The sequence below is a fragment of the Vitis riparia genome, chromosome 11 (assembly GCF_004353265.1).
Source record: "Vitis riparia cultivar Riparia Gloire de Montpellier isolate 1030 chromosome 11, EGFV_Vit.rip_1.0, whole genome shotgun sequence".
NCBI lineage: Eukaryota > Viridiplantae > Streptophyta > Magnoliopsida > Vitales > Vitaceae > Vitis > Vitis riparia.
Window position 1 is genome coordinate 17,405,004 of NC_048441.1, and position 18,224 is coordinate 17,423,227.

At 40.4% G+C, this 18,224-nt stretch overlaps 1 protein-coding gene across 2 annotated transcripts in view; it reads right to left on the bottom strand.

Annotated features, from left to right (window-relative positions):
- Positions 1 to 18,224, bottom strand: part of LOC117925605 (arginine--tRNA ligase, chloroplastic/mitochondrial-like) — a 26,928-nt gene continuing 8,704 nt past the window's right edge. For both annotated transcript variants that reach the window (XM_034844666.1, XM_034844667.1), the window contains exons 8-18: positions 5,774 to 5,857; positions 5,457 to 5,561; positions 4,377 to 4,555; positions 4,105 to 4,189; positions 2,857 to 3,043; positions 2,700 to 2,769; positions 1,755 to 1,824; positions 1,436 to 1,525; positions 913 to 981; positions 706 to 804; positions 1 to 346 (exon numbers count right to left, since the gene is read on the bottom strand). In XM_034844666.1, the coding sequence (XP_034700557.1) occupies positions 236 to 346; positions 706 to 804; positions 913 to 981; positions 1,436 to 1,525; positions 1,755 to 1,824; positions 2,700 to 2,769; positions 2,857 to 3,043; positions 4,105 to 4,189; positions 4,377 to 4,555; positions 5,457 to 5,561; positions 5,774 to 5,857 (1,149 nt within the window). In that variant the 3' untranslated portion in view covers positions 1 to 235. The remainder of the gene's footprint in view (positions 347 to 705; positions 805 to 912; positions 982 to 1,435; positions 1,526 to 1,754; positions 1,825 to 2,699; positions 2,770 to 2,856; positions 3,044 to 4,104; positions 4,190 to 4,376; positions 4,556 to 5,456; positions 5,562 to 5,773; positions 5,858 to 18,224) is intronic.

Consider the following 18,224-nt stretch of genomic DNA (forward strand, 5'->3'; position numbering starts at 1 on the left):
TCTCCAAAGTAGGCTCCAGGTTTAACTTTTAAAAACAAAACAGGCTCCATACAAATTAACCATCTTTAGCATAAATGATTGGACAAAATGATGAATATCGCATTGATATTTTGACGTTAGCCAAACTTTTGCCTCTAAAATTGCTCTAACTGCAGTGTGTATACAATTTAGTGGATTACTCAAGCCAAGCATTGAAACTTCTAATAATGGGCTCAAAAATTATATAATAAGCATGTCATATTTTGTAGACAGGTGTGATGCCGAGGAGATGGAAGCACTTCCTCATGACCACAGCTGTTGCTTCACATAGCAAAAGTCTGCTTGTTTCCTCTGCTGATCCAACAACCTGCCCAATTTTTTAAAATAACATTTGTTAATTTGGAGTAAATCCCAATGAAACCAGGCATAGATTGCTTGCAAATATACCGTCTATGGCTATGTAAAGTGGTGAATAATAGATAAAACATCACTAAAGAATTTGGTTGATAGATGCACAAGGATAATCAGAACCAAGAAATCCATGAAACCCAGGGAGTGACCACCCTTTAAAAAAGTCTTTACACTTTTAAACCAAATAAATACCAAAGCGATATGCTCTTCTTGTCACAGCAGATCCTCTTACTGACCTAATTTATTAGGGTGGGTGACATGATAAAAGTTAATATTCTATCAAGATACAGAAAAAGAGAGATTGAGAAACTGTACCTGACAGTTGGAATAGAATTTTGTGAAATTTTCTGATAAATTGTAAAGATATTCACACAAAACATTTGGCAAGAGATTGGTGCAAGCCTCTTCGACAACCTGGAAAATGAGAGTGCAAACATAAGAACATTTATCATAACTACAAGCATCGCAAGTAATAAAGCTAAGCATTCAACGTAATTACAAGAAGCAACAGAAATGTCTCACCTCCGAAAATTGGAGTAAGTGAAGGCCCAATCCACGTTCATCATCATGGTCCAATGATAGCACTCCCGTCTGTCTCAACCAAATAGACATGAGAAACAAAACAGATGCACACACAAACACAATGGTAAACTTTAATAACAATTTAATATGTTGGCTGGCCGACTACCACAGGCCTTGTGGGCTAGTGGTATCTAACAGCCACCTCCTTCACTAACTGTCAGGGATCTAGTCTTGGGGATTGGTAGGAACATAGTGTAAACCTAAAGCTTAAGCTAAAGAAGGTAACTCAAAATTGAACTGGAGATCTCCCTGTCTCCTTTTTGTGGAAACTTGTCAAATTCTAAAGGATGGTTATTTGAACACCAGTTTTTGCTGCTAAGAAACGTACTCATTGTGTGGAAGAATGGTAATTTATTAAAAAACAGTGATGGAGCACAAAGCATAATCTTTGAGAGCAAGAATGCATGCACAACAAAAAGGTTGCAGTGAGCCATTGATTACTACTTCAAGTAGGAGAACTTACCTTTTTTAACTCATCAATGTCTTTACCAGATTTCCTAATGATTGAACAGATTCGAGCATGTGCATACAACAAATAAACAGCAGTATTTCCCTGCCCATCAAAAAGTTAGTCAGTTCGAAAAGAGTAGCAATAGTAATAAAAATAGGAAATACTAAGTTAGATAACAAAACCATATAACAACTTCTGATTAGCCAAACAAAGTCTATTTGAAGTTTAAATTAAAATCTTGAACAGGTGACCACAATAGGAATTGCAAAAATGTTAGCTTTGTGCTTCATAGGAATTGCACAATGAAGATAAGAAGTAACAGTAAACGCACTTTATCATTAAGCATCTGATCAAAATTAAATGTGTAATTAGTCAATCTGTTGTTCTTCAAGTCCGCATATCTGTCAAGACAAATTAAAATACATCAAACAAGAACTGACAATCTGATTAAAAAAAACAACAAACAGACAAATACCAATAAATTAAATAGACCAAAAGGAAACAGCAGGATGCAATCAAAGCAACCTAAGGGGCACTGTGAAACAACCATGTTCTTTGGCAAACAAATCCTATTAGAATCATCTTTTATTGCAATATGACAGACAAAATATGCTGAGGACCTTCTACAGCATATTTTTGTTGCAAAATGTTTTTTTTCATATTATGGAGATATAGTGTTTTAATGGTGGATGTGGTGGCTATTACCTAAAATTATCATCTACTATCATCTACCAACCATGAATCTGTTGAATAATTATTCAAATTATATTGCATGCTTTTAAATAACCCAATATATGAACCGGAATTTTGAAAACTGAAAGGTTTATAGTATAGTTATGAGTCTTATGACATAACACCGTAGTACATTTTATTAGAAGTAATTAATTTTGAAAAAGAAAATATTATTGCAACATACATGTTTGAGACTATATGAGGTATGATAATCATTCCATGAGATGACAAAAGAAAATATAATTATAAAAGGCTATCTCTGTGTTGTTTGGTCAAGATGTGGATAATTTTGACCAACTAAATTGCGTGTGGTTGTATTGCATTTTACAGGGATGGACATCAAAAACACAATGCAAATACTCCATGCAAATATGGAATAAATGAAAAACAACAGCATGATTGTCAGTTATTGTTATCATCTTATTGGTCTAAATACACAATAATATTCCAAATTCTTTATTTCCTTCGTGTAAGACACTGTTAGTTATAAAATCTCAAAAACATTCTAACATTAGCAAATTTCATAAAAGCACAGGAAGCTTACTTAACAGCCCCATAACCAACTGCCTCTGCTGTGTGCTCAAGCTCCTGCTCAGTCCATTCGGCAGCCTTACCTGATCAGGATTCAAATTAATATAATTATAAAGGGATTTAACTATGTGCTACAGAACCAGAAAAACAAAGAACATTTATTACTATACCACGTTCAATAAGTACAGATTTACTGCGATTCTTGGCTTCATCAAGTAAATCAACTAATCGAACTACTTCAGTATTGCGAGTTCGAAAGCGCTTGCCATCTTCTCCAAGAACAAGACCAAAACCAACATGGCTAGCTTTGGGGTACATATTATCATTGGCTGGAAGCCAACCTGCAAGTTTGGCAGCCTGAAAAACCAAAGTGTCACTGACCTTTAACCTTCAATTTCAATAACGCTATCCTATAGTTGTTGTAAAGTCCTATCAAAAAAAAAAAATAGTTGTTGTAAAGTAGAAAAAGGTAATCTGATTGCAGTAAAGTATCCGTTATGCAATCCAAGCCAACAAGTTATCACCAATGTTTTAAAAAGGGGACCGGACCGACCGGTTCGGCCTTGGATCCCTTCTTACCTTATTGGGCCAAAATGGGCTTTAACATTGTTGGGGGGCTGAGCTAGCAGAAGGGCTATTTGATGTTTGCTTATGAGAGGAGTTCATGTGCAATATAAAGGCATTTTTTTTCCTATCACCTTTCGATGTGGAATTGGTTGGAGGGACGAATGAGAAAAAAAAATTTGAAGCATAACACATTTTGAGGTTTTGAACTGGAGACCTCCGATTCAAGGGGCATGGACAGCACCACTGTACTACTTGAGTTTTTTTTAACATATTCACATAATAATAAATTATAAAACAATAATGCTTTCAAAATTTTTATAATAATAATAAATAATATAAATAAAATAATATAATAATTTTTACTACTGTAAAATAATAAGATATATAACTTTTAATATATATATATATAGATAAATTAAATAACTTTCAATTAATATCTTCACATTTAAATGTTATATATATTTTATTTAAAAATAAAATAAAATATTAATACATTTATATATATTAACCCGATAATATTAAAGATGAAAAAAATAAATATTATTGATTTTTAATGTTTTATACATTTAAAAAAAATTATAAATATTTTTAATTTTAATAATATATAAAATACATATTTATGACGTCACCAGTTCGACCACCAATCCGACCAGTGAACCGTGAACCGGTAACTTTTCCGGTTCAATGATTGGTCCAATTCTGAAAATATTGGTTATTACAATAGGAAAGAAAGAGAACTCACATGCCACAAACAATAAGCAGAGAACTCTCATAACAACAAAAATTTACACCACGAAACAAACAAAATGAAAGAACCATCACATAATAGGATATGGCCAGTTGATACATACACTGAATACCATTTCAAAGTGCTGTTGTTGGCCAACATCAGTAACATATATAATCCATTCAACTTTTTCTTCATTAAGGCGATACCTACAGATCACAAGCAGCACAGTCAATTAGAATGAGATGAATGCACACTCCAAAATATAAGAAAATTTTGAGTAAATAACAACAGTCTAATCCAGAATGAACATTTGAATATGCATAAACAAAACTATAAACAATCATTAAATTAACTGTTTGAAGAGTCAAGAAGTCCAAAATTTAGATAACTAACCAAAGAGCTGCCATATCAGTTGAAGCATAGTTGTAACCGCCATCACTTTTCACAACAATAAGAGGTATATTCACCCCTTCAATGTGGATCACACGGGCACCCTGACTTTCTACAACTAACCCTTGATTACTCAATTGCTCTATAACTCCAGGGATATATGGATTGTAAAAGCTTTCTCCCTGACAGAAAGGGCAAAATTATAATCATACATATAACTTTGCTGCTTAGTTTTGGCAATAACAAAATATGCAGGTAAAACAGCACACACGTACAATAAGCACTTCCTGCAAGCCAATAGCAAAATACAAGCCTAATACAAAATTTCATTTAAAGCCAATATACATAATCATGAGTTCCAAATAAGGAAATGCTCTGATGTTGAGGATATGTTCAAGACATGGAATCTCTATTAGATATCAAACTTTTTCCAGTCAATAATGGAGGATATATCCATGACCAAGAAGGCGATTCAAACAAATAAGAAATATGAATGATCACTTACAAGTCTATGGTTTAATGTAACCAGGGCCATGTAAAGATGACAATTTGAATTGAGAATCTAATCTGGCACATGTTAAGAAATAGCATATACATTCCACTGTTCCATCGGCCATGATAAATAAATTAAGGACCACAGAAAGGTTAATCCTTCTCAACCTTTTCCTGGGCATTATCAATTGCCATTTGAGAATACCACTAATACCATGTGAAAAAGAAAAAAGTTGCCTTACTAATTACTTTACGCAAAAACTTATAGAAAAACAAGATTATTAAGTCTTCATTCCACGTAACCGATCAAACAGTTATTATTTTCTTCATTTCCGTATGGTTCTTTATTTTTACATGATTATTGTTTATACAATATTTTCTCCAGCATGAAAGAAAGAAAAAAAAAACAGGTTTTTAACACACAAAATGCAGATAAAATTTCCTAAGCACTTAGTTCTTTCTCCAAGTGAAGCCTTACTGCAAGAAGCTTGCACGTGCACTACATGCCAAGAAATATAAAATAAAAAAGGCTATCCACAGGATGTTTCCCAGGTTCATAGGTATAGATAGAATGAAAATATCAAATTGTACCTTTTCCTCTAACTGAACTCCAAGGCGTTGATAAACTTTATTGAATTCATTTCGACTTATTTCACAGATTTGTGCCCATGCCCTACGATAGCTGGTTTCCCCACCCTGCAGTACAAGTTATAAAATAGGAAGTAATAAGGAGAAATTTAATAGACATAATGAAATCTCCAGCAATAAAAAGTGCTAAATTTCTCTTTTTAAACAAGTTAGAAATAAAGTTCCTAAAATCTCTGACAGGCAGAGCAATTTTGTTATCACAACAATCACAGAGGGATCAACCTCACATTAGTTCTTCAGCATAAAATTATTGTGTTCACCTGCAGACGGACGACTGCCTGTTGTGCTCTCCCCTTAAAAGCAGGATCCTCGTCAAATCTCTTTTTTGATGCCTTGTAGAATTCCTAATGAAATATCATCTAAGTTAGAATAACAATAGATATTTTGCAAAACAATTTCACTATATCTTTTCATTTATTGAAAAATGCAGATTTTGATTCATTACAAATTGATAATCTTTAAAACAAACAGGAGCCACAACAAACACACACAAAAGAAAAGGAGAAAAAAAAGAAAAAAAAAAAAGCACCATCATGTTAAGGAGAGGGTAATTCTTGATATTATTATCCACAAATTTACTCCACGTTCCAATACAACAAGAACCATCCCCAGAATGACAAGGGATTCCGTAAACAAACAATACCAACCTCACTGAAGCTCTCTAACACTGTAATGCCTTCTGATAGTATAAGAAAAATAAAATAACATAAGGATGCCAATTTCATATATAAATGAATCAGTTATAAAAGATGGTCCTTCGACCTTAATAAATTTTATAGAATGGGTGTGCATGCGTTAAGGGAGGGGGTTTTTTGTGCTTTTTTAGTGGCTTGGGTTCTTTTGTAAGGGGGTGAGTTGTTCTATACTGTATTTATTTGAGTCGCTTCTTTAGCACCTCTTTTGAATACACATATTACTTACTGATCAAAAAAAATATATATATATATATATATATATATATAAATGAATCAGTTATAACAGTTGACAACCAAATGTGAGCATGAAAATGATCAGGTCCCCTCTAAACCTTAAATTTTGGCAGATGACTTATATTTTGACATTTGAGATGATTTTTTAACACTTTGCTACTAGATTTTTTCTTTTTTTTTCTTTTTTCTGATAAGTTCTTTGCTACTAGAGTTTGGAATATAATGAAATTATGGATGCACTAAGATAAGCATCACCTTGAGGTAAGGAGAACCTTTATCCCCATATGTTTGTTGTTATGATGGAGGCTCTAGTTGCTTCATTGGAAGAAAGGTAGACAGATGCTTTATAAGGGTTTCAAGATAAGGAGAAGAGCTGGTGAAAGGGTGGAGATTTTTGAATTGTTATTTGCAGATGGCTCCCATTACATGAGGCGGATCCTTCTCCATTTTGAGGCAGTGATCAGTCAGACAGTTTATGAGACACAAACTTATCCTAGTGGGGAATGTTTCCAATGTTGTTTTGATGGCATCTTGATTTGGTTGTAGTGTGGGAAAGTTGCCTCCAACCAACTCAGGTCTGCCTACATCTAGCAGCTCCATTTTAAGCCTTTTTCTACATCTAAGACAATATTTTTCTAAAAATGGCAGAATTATACTTATCAAAAGTGTAATAAGGCTTACATGACAAGCGGTTGGAGAGATTGTTATTAGTAGGGGATTATTTTGGGGAGGAATGTCATTTTGGGGAAGTCTGGTGAGATGGTGGAGAAACTCCTTCAGCAAAGTCACATGGTTGCAGTTACGAGTGGTTCTTTGGACAGGTTGGTGGGGAGGTGCACCAAGAGTGAGGCATTTGATCCTTATGTAAATCCTTATCTCCAGATGGATGAGTTGTATTTCTTGGCAAAGAGGTATAAGGGTGAAGTTCTCCTGTAAAACTTTTGCTTTTTCTTTTTCCTTTTGGTTTGGGAAGTGATCTAGATGAAAATTAAACAATGGATCAGCTGATAAAGAGGGTCTGATCCTTGGTTAAATGGTGCAACTGATGCAAAAGTATGAGGAACCAGCAGCAAATCACGTTTTTATCCACCACAGGAAAGCCTGTACCTTGAGGCATCTTTTGTCCTCTTTATCTGGGTGTTCTTGTGTGCTTTCCATAATAAAATAAAGACTTCTTGCTTAGAGGCATTATAGTTTTGTGGGGTTGAGGTGTTGCAAGGTTTGGAGAATAAATTGTGTTTGTTGTGTTGCATTTGAAAGCAGCACAACCGAGGGATATTTCAAAACCAGGAATGCTTAACTCCGGCTTTAAAAGAGTCCTCCCTCTCAATGTTGTTTGAATTGACCACAAATTGTTTAAGGTTAAGCTTTCTGAGGTTAGGAGGGGGGCAGTCGAAGATTTCAAAAAGTGGGCAGAAATGGAGGAAATCTCTTGGAGACAATAATCAAAAGAACTTTGTCTAAAAGGGGGGGATAAGAATAATAATTTTTTTTCACAAATGGTCAATGCTCAAAGAAGAAGAAATATTTTAGCCAAGTTGAGGGTGGATGGTGAATTTCTAATTAAGGAGGGAAACGTTATAGAAGGTGTGGCAAATGCTTTTAGCATGATTCTTGCTGAGTTAGGGGGATGGAGGTCGAGCATTAGTGGGCTGACCTTTAACTCCTCACCTAATGTTGATTCACAAGCTCTGAAGATCCCCTTCTCCAAGGAGAAAGTCCTAGCTACTTTGTATAGCTTAAGTGGGGATAAAGCCCCCAACTAGATGGCTTCACCATGGCATTCTGGTAGTTTCATTGGGTTTTTATGAAAAAAGAGGTTATGGGGTTCTTTAAGGAATTCCATGAACTAAGGTCTTTTCATAGGAGTTTAAATGCCACATTTTTTGCTTTGGTGCCAAAGAAAGTGGGGGCAGATGACCTAAAGGGCTTTAGACCAATTAGCTAGATAGGGGGTTTATACAAGCTTCTAGCCAAGGACCTTGTAAACAAATTTTAAAAAGTGGTTAGTCTTGGATTTTTAACATGCTTTTGTGGCAGGTAAATGAATTTTCGATGTTGTTTTGATAGCAAATGAGGCCATTGATTCTAGACTTAAAGTCAACTTGAGAGCAATCATTTGCAAGCTTTAAAAAGGTTTATCACCATGTAGATTGGAGTTTTGTTCCTACACTTCTAGAAAAAATAGGTTTTGGATCCAAGCGTATTAGTGGGATCAAATGGTGCATCTCTATAGCCGGCTTCACTGTCTTGGTAAATGGATCTCCTTCAAGCTTCTTCAAAAGCTTTAAGGGGTTGAGACAAGGAAACCCTTTGTCCTCTTATCTATTCATTCTAGGAATGAACACTCTCTCACACATTCTTATCAGGGTAAAAGAGGAGGGTTTTATTGATAGCTTTTTAGTGAGAGGTAGAAATGGTTAAGGGGTGGAGTTATCTCATTTGTTATTTGCATATGAAACCCTCATTCTTTGTGATGCTAGAAAGGTGAATCTATAACAATTGAGTTGGGCCTTTGTGGTTTGAGGTGATATCAAGACTAAAGATTAACCTACAGAAAAGTGAGTTGATCCTTGTTGGGGATGTCTCTAATATGGAGGAACTTACTAGGATTTTAGGTTGTAAGGTGGGTGTTCTTCCAACCACCTATTTAGGCCTACCGTTATGAGCTCTTTACAAGTCCTACTGGGTTTGGGAAAGGATGGAAGAATGATTTCAAGAAAGGCTTGCTTTGTAGAAGAGGCAATATCTTTCAAAAGAAGGAACAAACTTAGATAAAAAGCACTTTGTCCGATTTACCATTTATTTCATGTCCCTCTTTTGCCATCCCAAAAAGGGTAGCTATGAGATTAGAAAAGATTCAAATGGGTTTTCTTTAGGGAAGGAGGGCTTTGGATCACAAGTCACATTTTGTGAATTGAGCTATTACGTGCATGGCAAAACAAAAAGGGGGATTGGGCATCAAAAATATATCCATCCTTAATAAGGCTATTTTGGGAAAATGGTTCTAGAGATTTGTGTGTGAAAGAACTCTCTTTGGAAACGAGTAATTGTAGGAAAGTACAGATAGTAAGAAAGGGGTCGATGCACTAAAGAAGCAAGAGAGGGGTATAGAGTGAGAATATGGAAGGCAATCAAAGGTGGATGGGAGGCATTCAAGGATCAAACAGGCTTCAAGGTTGGCTCCGACCACAAGGTGAAATTTTGGATAGAAAAGTGATGTAGGGACACACCTTTGAAGGAATCGTTTATGGATCTTTATTCTATAGCCTCTTCAAAAGATGCTTGGGTGGTTGATGTCTAGGACAACGGTAGCTAGGGCCCTAGGCTTGTTAGATAGTAGCATCATTAGAAGCTAGAGGAGGTAGATGTATTTTTTTTTTTTTTTGATAAGTAAGCACAATTTGTATTAAAGGGCAAACCGCCATAAAGCATACAGGGAGTATACAAACGCAGCCACACCCCCAAAAAACAACAAAAACAAGCAGCCCCAAACGGCCCTTAACAAGCCGCTAGCCACTCCAAAAAGGTTAAAAGCGAAGAGGACTCCTCTCCCATGTACAATCTAGCCCAACTCCACAAATTACAAACAAAATAATTTTTGAGTTTCTGTATGTCTAACGAGCCCCCCCTAAAGGCTAACCTATTTCTCTCCTTCCAAACCGTCCAAAAAATACACACCGGTATGGAATTCCAGATTTTTTTCCTCTTTTTCCCCACAAAGGAGCCCCTCCAACTAAATAAAAACTGTAAGACCGTCTCTGGGAACACCCAATGAACACCAAATAAGGCAAGAATGACATCCCAAAGAACCCTAGCCACTATACAATGTAAAAGAATGTGATTTACACTTTCCTCTTCACAACCGCACAAAAAACAGCAATTAGGAAGCTGCCACCCTCGTCTTTGGAGCCTATCCAAAGTAAGGATCTTCCCCCATGTAGCTTCCCAAGCAAAAAAGGCAGCTTTAGTAGGGACCATGTTCACCCAAATGCATTTAACCGGGAAGGCAAGGGTATTAGGAGCAGCCAGCAGCTTGTACGCGTGTCTAACTCCAAAAATACCTTTACCTCCGCCTCTCCAAACCACCAAATCCTCTTCTTGGGAGATCTTGACGTCCCTCAACATGTTAAACAAAGCTCCTATTAAATCCAGCTCCCAATCATTTGCGTCCCTAGCAAATCTGATGTTCCAGCCCCCTTGACCAAGGCTAGAGTCCCAAACCTCGTTGATTGTTGCATTTTTATTCACCGCCAAAGTGAATAATTGGGGGAAAATTCTGGACAGCACCTCCTCACCACACCAGAGATCCGTCCAAAATTTTACCTTAGTCCCCTTGCCCACCTTAAAACTTATGTTATCCCAACACCAATTTGCCTCCTTCAATATCTCCTTCCAAACCCCGACCCCAAACGCCCCCCGAGCTTCATTTGTCCTCCACCCAAGGCCCTCTTGACCATATTTCACCCCAATCACTTTCTTCCACAGCATATCCTCATCAAAGGCAAACCTCCAAATCCATTTACTCAACAAGGCTCTATTAAAGAGATCAATCTTCCGTAAACCAAGCCCTCCATTCTCCTTTTGGGTACACACCACCTCCCAATTAATAAGATGTACTTTCCTTTCCATTCGCCCCCCTCCCCAAAGAAAGTCTCTTTGCATTTTTTCAAGCCTTTTCACTACTACCTTAGGCATCCGGAAAAGGGACAATTGATAAATAGGAATGCTTGCCAAGGTGCTCTTGATAAGGGTGATTCTCCCACCCTTAGAGATGTATTGTCTTTTCCAAAGAGCTAATCTTCTCCTCATTCTTTCTTCTACCCCATCCCACATTGATATAGCCTTGTGATGGGCTCCAAGGGGCAGCCCCAAATAAACTGAGGGAAGAGCTCCCACTTTGCACCCAAGCTCCACTGCCATCTCCTCAATTTCTTCAACCTCTCCAATAGGGATTAACTCGCTTTTAGCTAGGTTTATTCTTAGCCCAGACGCTGCCTCAAACCAAGCCAAGATCCAGCTTAAAGCGGTTAGATACTCTTTCTTAGCTTCACAAAATATGATTGTATCATCCGCAAAGAGTAAATGGGAAACCTCCAAATCCGGCCTCCCTCTACCCCTAAGGCTGCACCCTGAGACGAACCCCCCCCCAACAGCCCTTCTCAAGAGCGCACTCAACACCTCCATACCCAAGACAAAGAGATAGGGGGAAAGGGGGTCACCCTGACGCAGCCCCTTGGAGCTCGAAAAAAAACCTGCTGGAACCCCATTAACCAAGATAGAAAACTTGGCAGTGGAGATGCACCACCACATCCACTCCATCCACCGAGTCCCAAATCCCATCTTTTTTAAGACCTTCATAAGGAAATCCCAATTGATGTTGTCGTAGGCCTTTTCAATGTCCAATTTGCAGATCAGCCCCTTCTCCTTGCGCTTGTACCAGAAGTCGATCACCTCATTAGCTATAAGAGATGCATCCAAAATCTGCCGCCCCCTCACAAACGCGTTCTGATCCAAAGAGACTACCTTTCCTAAGACCTTTTTCAATCTGTTAGCCAACACCTTGGCCATGAGTTTGTACAGCCCCCTAGCAAGCTAATTGGCCTAAAATCCCCAAGATCCTCCGCTCCCCCTTTCTTAGGAATGAGGACCAAGAAGGTGGTGTTGAGACTCTTTGCAAAAGATTTTTGCACAAAAAACTCCATAAACAGCTCCAAGATCTCCTCCTTCACAAATTCCCAACACGTTTGCCAAAAAGCCCCTGTAAACCCGTCTGGCCCAGGAGCTTTGTCTCCATTCATGTCCATCAAGGCAGAGTGAATCTCATCCACAGTGAAGGGCACCTCCAGTCCTTCAGCTTCACAGGGGTTTAGTCTTGGGAGATGCAGCCCCTCAATATCCGCCTTCCAACTTGGCACTTCAGTGAGAAGTTGCTGAAAATTTTGCACAATCCCCTCCCTTATCTCCTGCTCCTCAACCCTCCATACCCCATTGATTTTGATTCTGTCCATGGAATTGTTTCTACGATGGGCATTGGCCATCCGATGGAAGAATCCTGTGTTTTTGTCCCCTTCCTTCAACCACAACTCCCTCGACGCTTGTCTCCAGTGGGTTTCTTCCAAAAGAACCCACTTCTTGAAGGTTTCCTTAGCTTCCTTTTTCAATTCCGTTTCACTTACTGACAGGCACCTTTCACCTTCCACCCTGTCCCAGAATTCAACCTGCTGGAGAGCCAAATTCTTGTTAACTTCTAGCCTGCCAAACACCTCCCTATTCCACTCTTTGATTTTCTGCTTCATCACCTTCAGCTTAGAGGCCAATCTAAAACTGGCCTTCCCCCTCACCACAGTGCCCTGCCACCACTCCCGGAGAAGGTCCTTAAAGCCGTCTACTTTCAGCCACATGTTTTCAAACCTAAACGGCGATGGACCTCGTCTTAACCCTCCACCCTTCAGCATAATAGGAAAGTGATCAGATGTGGGCCTCGGCAATCTGCATTGAACAACCCCACAAAATTTATCCAGCCAGTCCTAGGTTACAAGATATCTATCTAATCTAGCCCACGCTTGGTTATTTCTACCCCCACTCCACGAGAACACCCCACCTTGCAACGGAAGGTCAATAAGCTCTAAATCATCTACAATCTGGGCGAATCTTCTCATTACACCACTTATCCTTCCCTGACTGCTCCTATCTCTTTGTGAGAGGGTGACATTAAAATCGCCCCCTATACACCACGGGTCACTCCAGATGCCTCTAATTGCCCCTAACTCTCCCCAAAATGCCTCCCTATCCTCCCTAGAGAACGGCCCATAAACACCTGTGAAAAGCCAGACGAACCCATCCTCCACATTCCTAATCCTACAGGAAATAGAGAACTGACCCACCTCCATCTCACTCACTTCCAAGGTTCTTTTATCCCAACAAATCAGCACACCACCCGCAGAGCCATTAGCATCCAAAGCACCCCAGTCCAGGAACCTCCCAGAGCCAAGACTCCTAACCACTCCCTTAGACATCGACTGAATTTTTGTCTCTTGAAGACAAAACAGGTCCACCCTTTGACTCCTAATCATTGCCTTAATCACCTTCCTCTTAGAGCTATCATTAGCTCCCCGCACATTCCAAATTAGCAGCCTTAACTTCATTAAACTTCCAACATCTGCTCCCCTTTTTCTTGCATATCACTCTTCAGCTTATTCCCCCTTTCATAGTTAATGGAGCATTCTAATCTTTTTAGCTCCCTTTCAAATTTTGATTTGTCCAGAAGAATTTTACTGTGGACTTTTTCCCTCCTTTTTCTGATCTTAACCAAAAAGTCCAATATTTCCTTCTCCAAGCCTTTTGTCGAAAACCCCAGAAATTTACTGAATCTGGCCAGTTCACTGTCTTCCCAATCAACCTCCTCCCATCCTTTGTCTTCCTGTGGCATTGAACGGATCAGACATAGCTCCCCTCCACCTTCTCCATTGCTGCCATTGCTGACCTCCATCAACTCCCAGTTGGGAGCTGCCCCATGCTCCATAGACCCTAGCCCATTGACAATGCGGCACTGAGAGTCTCTCTGGGCTACCTCCCAACCAGCCCCAGAGAAGTCGTAATACTCCCCCAATGGAGTCCGACCAGAAAAAAGAGGGGAAGAAGACAAGGCAGCCGGAACCAATAATTCACCAAGGTTAGATGAGTTTCCATACCTCTGAGCTTCTTCCAATAAGGCTCCGTCAGTCTTTGGACTTTCCACAGGACATGGTTCCTCCATATCCTCCTTGCTCTTCAACCAAAAAGAAGAAATTCCTGCATCTGGCCCTTTCAGCAGACTTGGACCGGTCCAAACCCCAGTGCGGGCCTCACTAGCCGGGCCTAAATCCAGCCCAGGCACAAATGATGGCTTGGCCCGCTCCAGATCCTTGCTATTTAACGGCCCAGAAGAAGGTGACCCAGAATGAGACAGCCTAGCCGACCCAGCCCGTGACGGCCCAGCCTCCAGATCCGGTGGATCAGGCCCAGGAGATTCCCAGTCATGGCGCCCAGGGGATTTGGCGGGGCCCCTCTGGTTCGGCCCACCCAGGCGAGGATCCACAGGTTGCCCCGACCCGCCAGACTGCCCCAACGTCCCATCTACCAGCTTCTGCAGTGCCTCGATCCTAGTGCCACCCCCCTTCTCCATCACGCGCTTATTCGCGCGTGCACTAGCCTCGCCCCAACCTCAACTGCTGCTGCAATCTTCACTCCTCTCAACCCCGCCGATCCTACCTTCAACACCGGCCTGACCTCCCACCAGAGAGTTAGCACATAGCACAACTCTTCAATCCATACTTCCACCGCATTGGGTAATTCTTCCCCATTCATCTTAACCAAGATCCGCGCCCACTGTAGCTCTTCTAGCTTCTCTGTTTGAGAATCAACTGCAAGGAACCCCCACACTCCTCCCCTATCCTTCTCAGGATGGTCTGGTCCCAAAGGGAGACCGGGAGGCCCACGATTCTTACCCAAGCCTCACGCCTTTTTTCCTTTTCCGGCATGCATCCCGTCTCGGGCCTCCATTCTTCCAGACTGATAGAAACCCCCTTACCATAATGCTTCTGAGACTTAGGACCCTCTTCAATTCTTCCACTCTTTCAAATTCTAGCAGAATCTTTCCCCTCTCCAGTTTTGCAATACCCAAATTACCCTTCAACTCCCAAGCTCTCGCCAAGAGAGTCCCCCAGGTCTTCATGTCTTCCCCTCTCCCTGATTTAGGGTTCCAGGACCCAACCAAACATTGCCTCAGTTTGTCCAAATTTCTGTTAATCTCCTTCTCTCTAACCGCCACCTTGATCACTGCTCGGTCTTTCCTCATCGGCTGTTTGATTACCTCCGCAAAGGTTTTCGTCGTGATAGGCTTCAGCAGCAGCGCCTCCTTTATCTGACTCTCATCCCCTTTCCTCTCAAAGCCCAGACTCCTTAGCGACTCTACCATTGAAGTCCATCCCCCCACTGCTCCTCTCCCTTTGGGGATGAAAATACTGGCATTTTTGCCCTCCAGATCCACCACTCCTAACCTTATGAAGCATCCGCCTCTGTTTTCGTCACGCGTCATGGAGTACGCCCTTCCATTTTCCTTCCAGCTTCTACGCCATTTCCCCACACTCGTGTCCTTACAGCACTGGACCAGCCCTTCAAGAAAAAACCCTAGACTCTCTATTCCCATCCGTACCCACGACGAGATCCCTTTTTTTCTCTCCACCACCACAACTTGAGTTTTGCCCTTCTTTTCTTCTACCTCGACCTCAAAAGATTTCGATTCCACACTGAAGATGCTCTTCCTAGAGTTATCCCGGTGCCCCGAGCAGGACGCTCCCTCTGGGCTTTCATTTCGACTCGAGCGCCCTCGATCTTCTCCCCCGCTCCCGTTCAGTCGTCGAACCCCTCTTTCTCCTCCGTCGGCTTCCTTCAGACGCGAAGACCCTCGCTCTTTTCCTTCGCTTTCCTGAAATCGCAGACCCCCTCGCTCGCCTCCATCGCACTCAGACTCCCTCTCTCTAGTGGTCTCGTTCCCCTTCAGTCGCAGAAGCCCTCCCTCTCCTCCGTCAGTTTCCTTCGGACGAGAGGACCCTCGCTCTTCTCCTTCGCCTTCTTTTGGTCGCAGACACCCTCGCTCGCCTCCATCGCACTCAGACTCCCTCGATCTGGCTGTCTCGCTCTCTTTCTCTCTCTCTCTCTCTCTCTCTCGCTCTCTCTCTTCCATCGCTCCGTATTAACATAGGTAGATGTATTTTTTGGAGATTGTATGATCACTCCATTAGTTTAAGCTCTAGGTTAAGTCTTTCTACTTCTCTTTAAGAAGTAGGAGAGTAGAACCATTCCCTTACGACATAGTATGGAACTCCTAGGTCCCAGTGAGAGTTGGCTTCTTTGCTTGGGAAGCAACCTAAGCTAGGATTTTGACTCTGAATCAACTCAATAGGAGGGTTTGGAGGATTCCTAATAGCTGCTACATGTGGAAAAAAGAAGAAAAAATGGGTGATTATATTCTCCTTCATTGCATGAAAGTACGCAATTTATGGCAGTTGATTTTTTGTTTTGCTCAATATACAATGGTTGATGCACTCTTCAGCTATGGGGTTTCTCTTTAGGTGGTGTGGTTCTTTTGTTGGAAAAACAAGAAAAAAGGCTTGAAAGAGAAATAGGAGAGCCTTTGATAATTGTGAAAACTTGGGCAAAACAATTAAAATTCTTTCTTGAAACTTTTTTGGAATTGGATTAGATTGTATACTTGGGACAGTTTTTTTGTCATTGTTAGAATTTGTGGACTGGTTAGGCTGTTTGTAGGGCACAGTTACTGGTTTTTTGTGTCTTCGCACCTCAATTTTTGGTCTTTTGGTTACTTTGTATATATCGTGTATACTTTCATTTCTCTTTAATACATTTTTTACTTATCTATCAAAAAAAATGCTAAGCTTTCTGTCTTGGATTTTTAGGGAGGATTTGGTGGTTCTAAATCTTTATCCAGATTACTTTTTCTTTTCCTAATGCATTAGCCTTTTGGCACTCATTTGCATCCTTGATACTTCCTTGTAGTAGGATAGTGTCCCCCTTTTTGTAAAGAGTCTTTTAATATGTCACTACTGTCTCTATCCAAAAGAGAGAGAGATAAGGAGAGAGGGAGAGATCAACATTATTCTCACCCATAAAGAGTATGGTCCTGTTTCCAATTGAATAAACTTGCTCCAATCAAAATAAAATAGAACAATCACTAATGAATTATCCATGCATGGCCCAAAAGTGTATTAGCAGTTTGTCACTTAATTTTTGTATATCAAATTTTGTGATAAGTAAGCACAGAATATATTGATAAGAGACCAAAAAGCCACACGTATACAGGGGGTATACAAATTAGCTAAGCCTCTCCACCAAAAAACAACAGAAAACCCACCATCCCTTAATTGGAGGCTATCCACTCCAACGAGCCTATAAGAGACATCGACCTCTCTCCACTATACATTCTCGCCCAACACCATAAATTACAGACAAAAGAATTTTAAGTTTCTGAATATCTATCATCCCTCCCCTAAAAGCAAGCCTATTTCTTTCCTTCCAAAGGGTCCAAAAATGTACAACGGTATAGACTTCCATATCTTTTTCCTTTTTTTCCCTACAAAAGGGCCCCTCCAGCTTAACAAGACCTCCTTTACAGTTTCTGGAAAGACCCACTGAACACCAACCAAAGCACATATCATATCCCATAGGACTTTTGCCACTATACAATGTATGAGGATGTGATTTACAGTCTCCTCTTCGCAACCACACAAGAAGCACCGATTAGGGAGGTGCCACCTCTTTTCTGAAGCCTATCAAGCGTAAGCACCTTACCCCAAGTAGCTTCCCAAGCAAAAAACAGAATTTTTGTTGGGACTTTATCCACCCAAATGTTGTTCTTCGGGAAATTATTAGCCACGGTATTTACCACCAAGTTGTATGCTTCTTTTACTTTAAACTGTCCGTTTCTCCCCCCTTTCCAAAAAACAGCATCCTCTTCTAAAGTAGGCTTGAACCCCCTCAAAAAATGGAGCATATTACCTACCATTTCCAGCTCCCAATCATTGAAACCCCTCACAAATCTTAAATCCCAATCACCATGGCCCACATTCTGGTCCCACAAATCTGCTACTGTGCCATTCCTATTAGCAGCCATCTCATAAAGGTGAGGAAACCTTTGGGACAGCACTGTACAACCGCACCAAGAGTCATTCCAAAAGCTGATTTTGGAACCATTCCCCATATTAAACGCCATGTTTTCCCA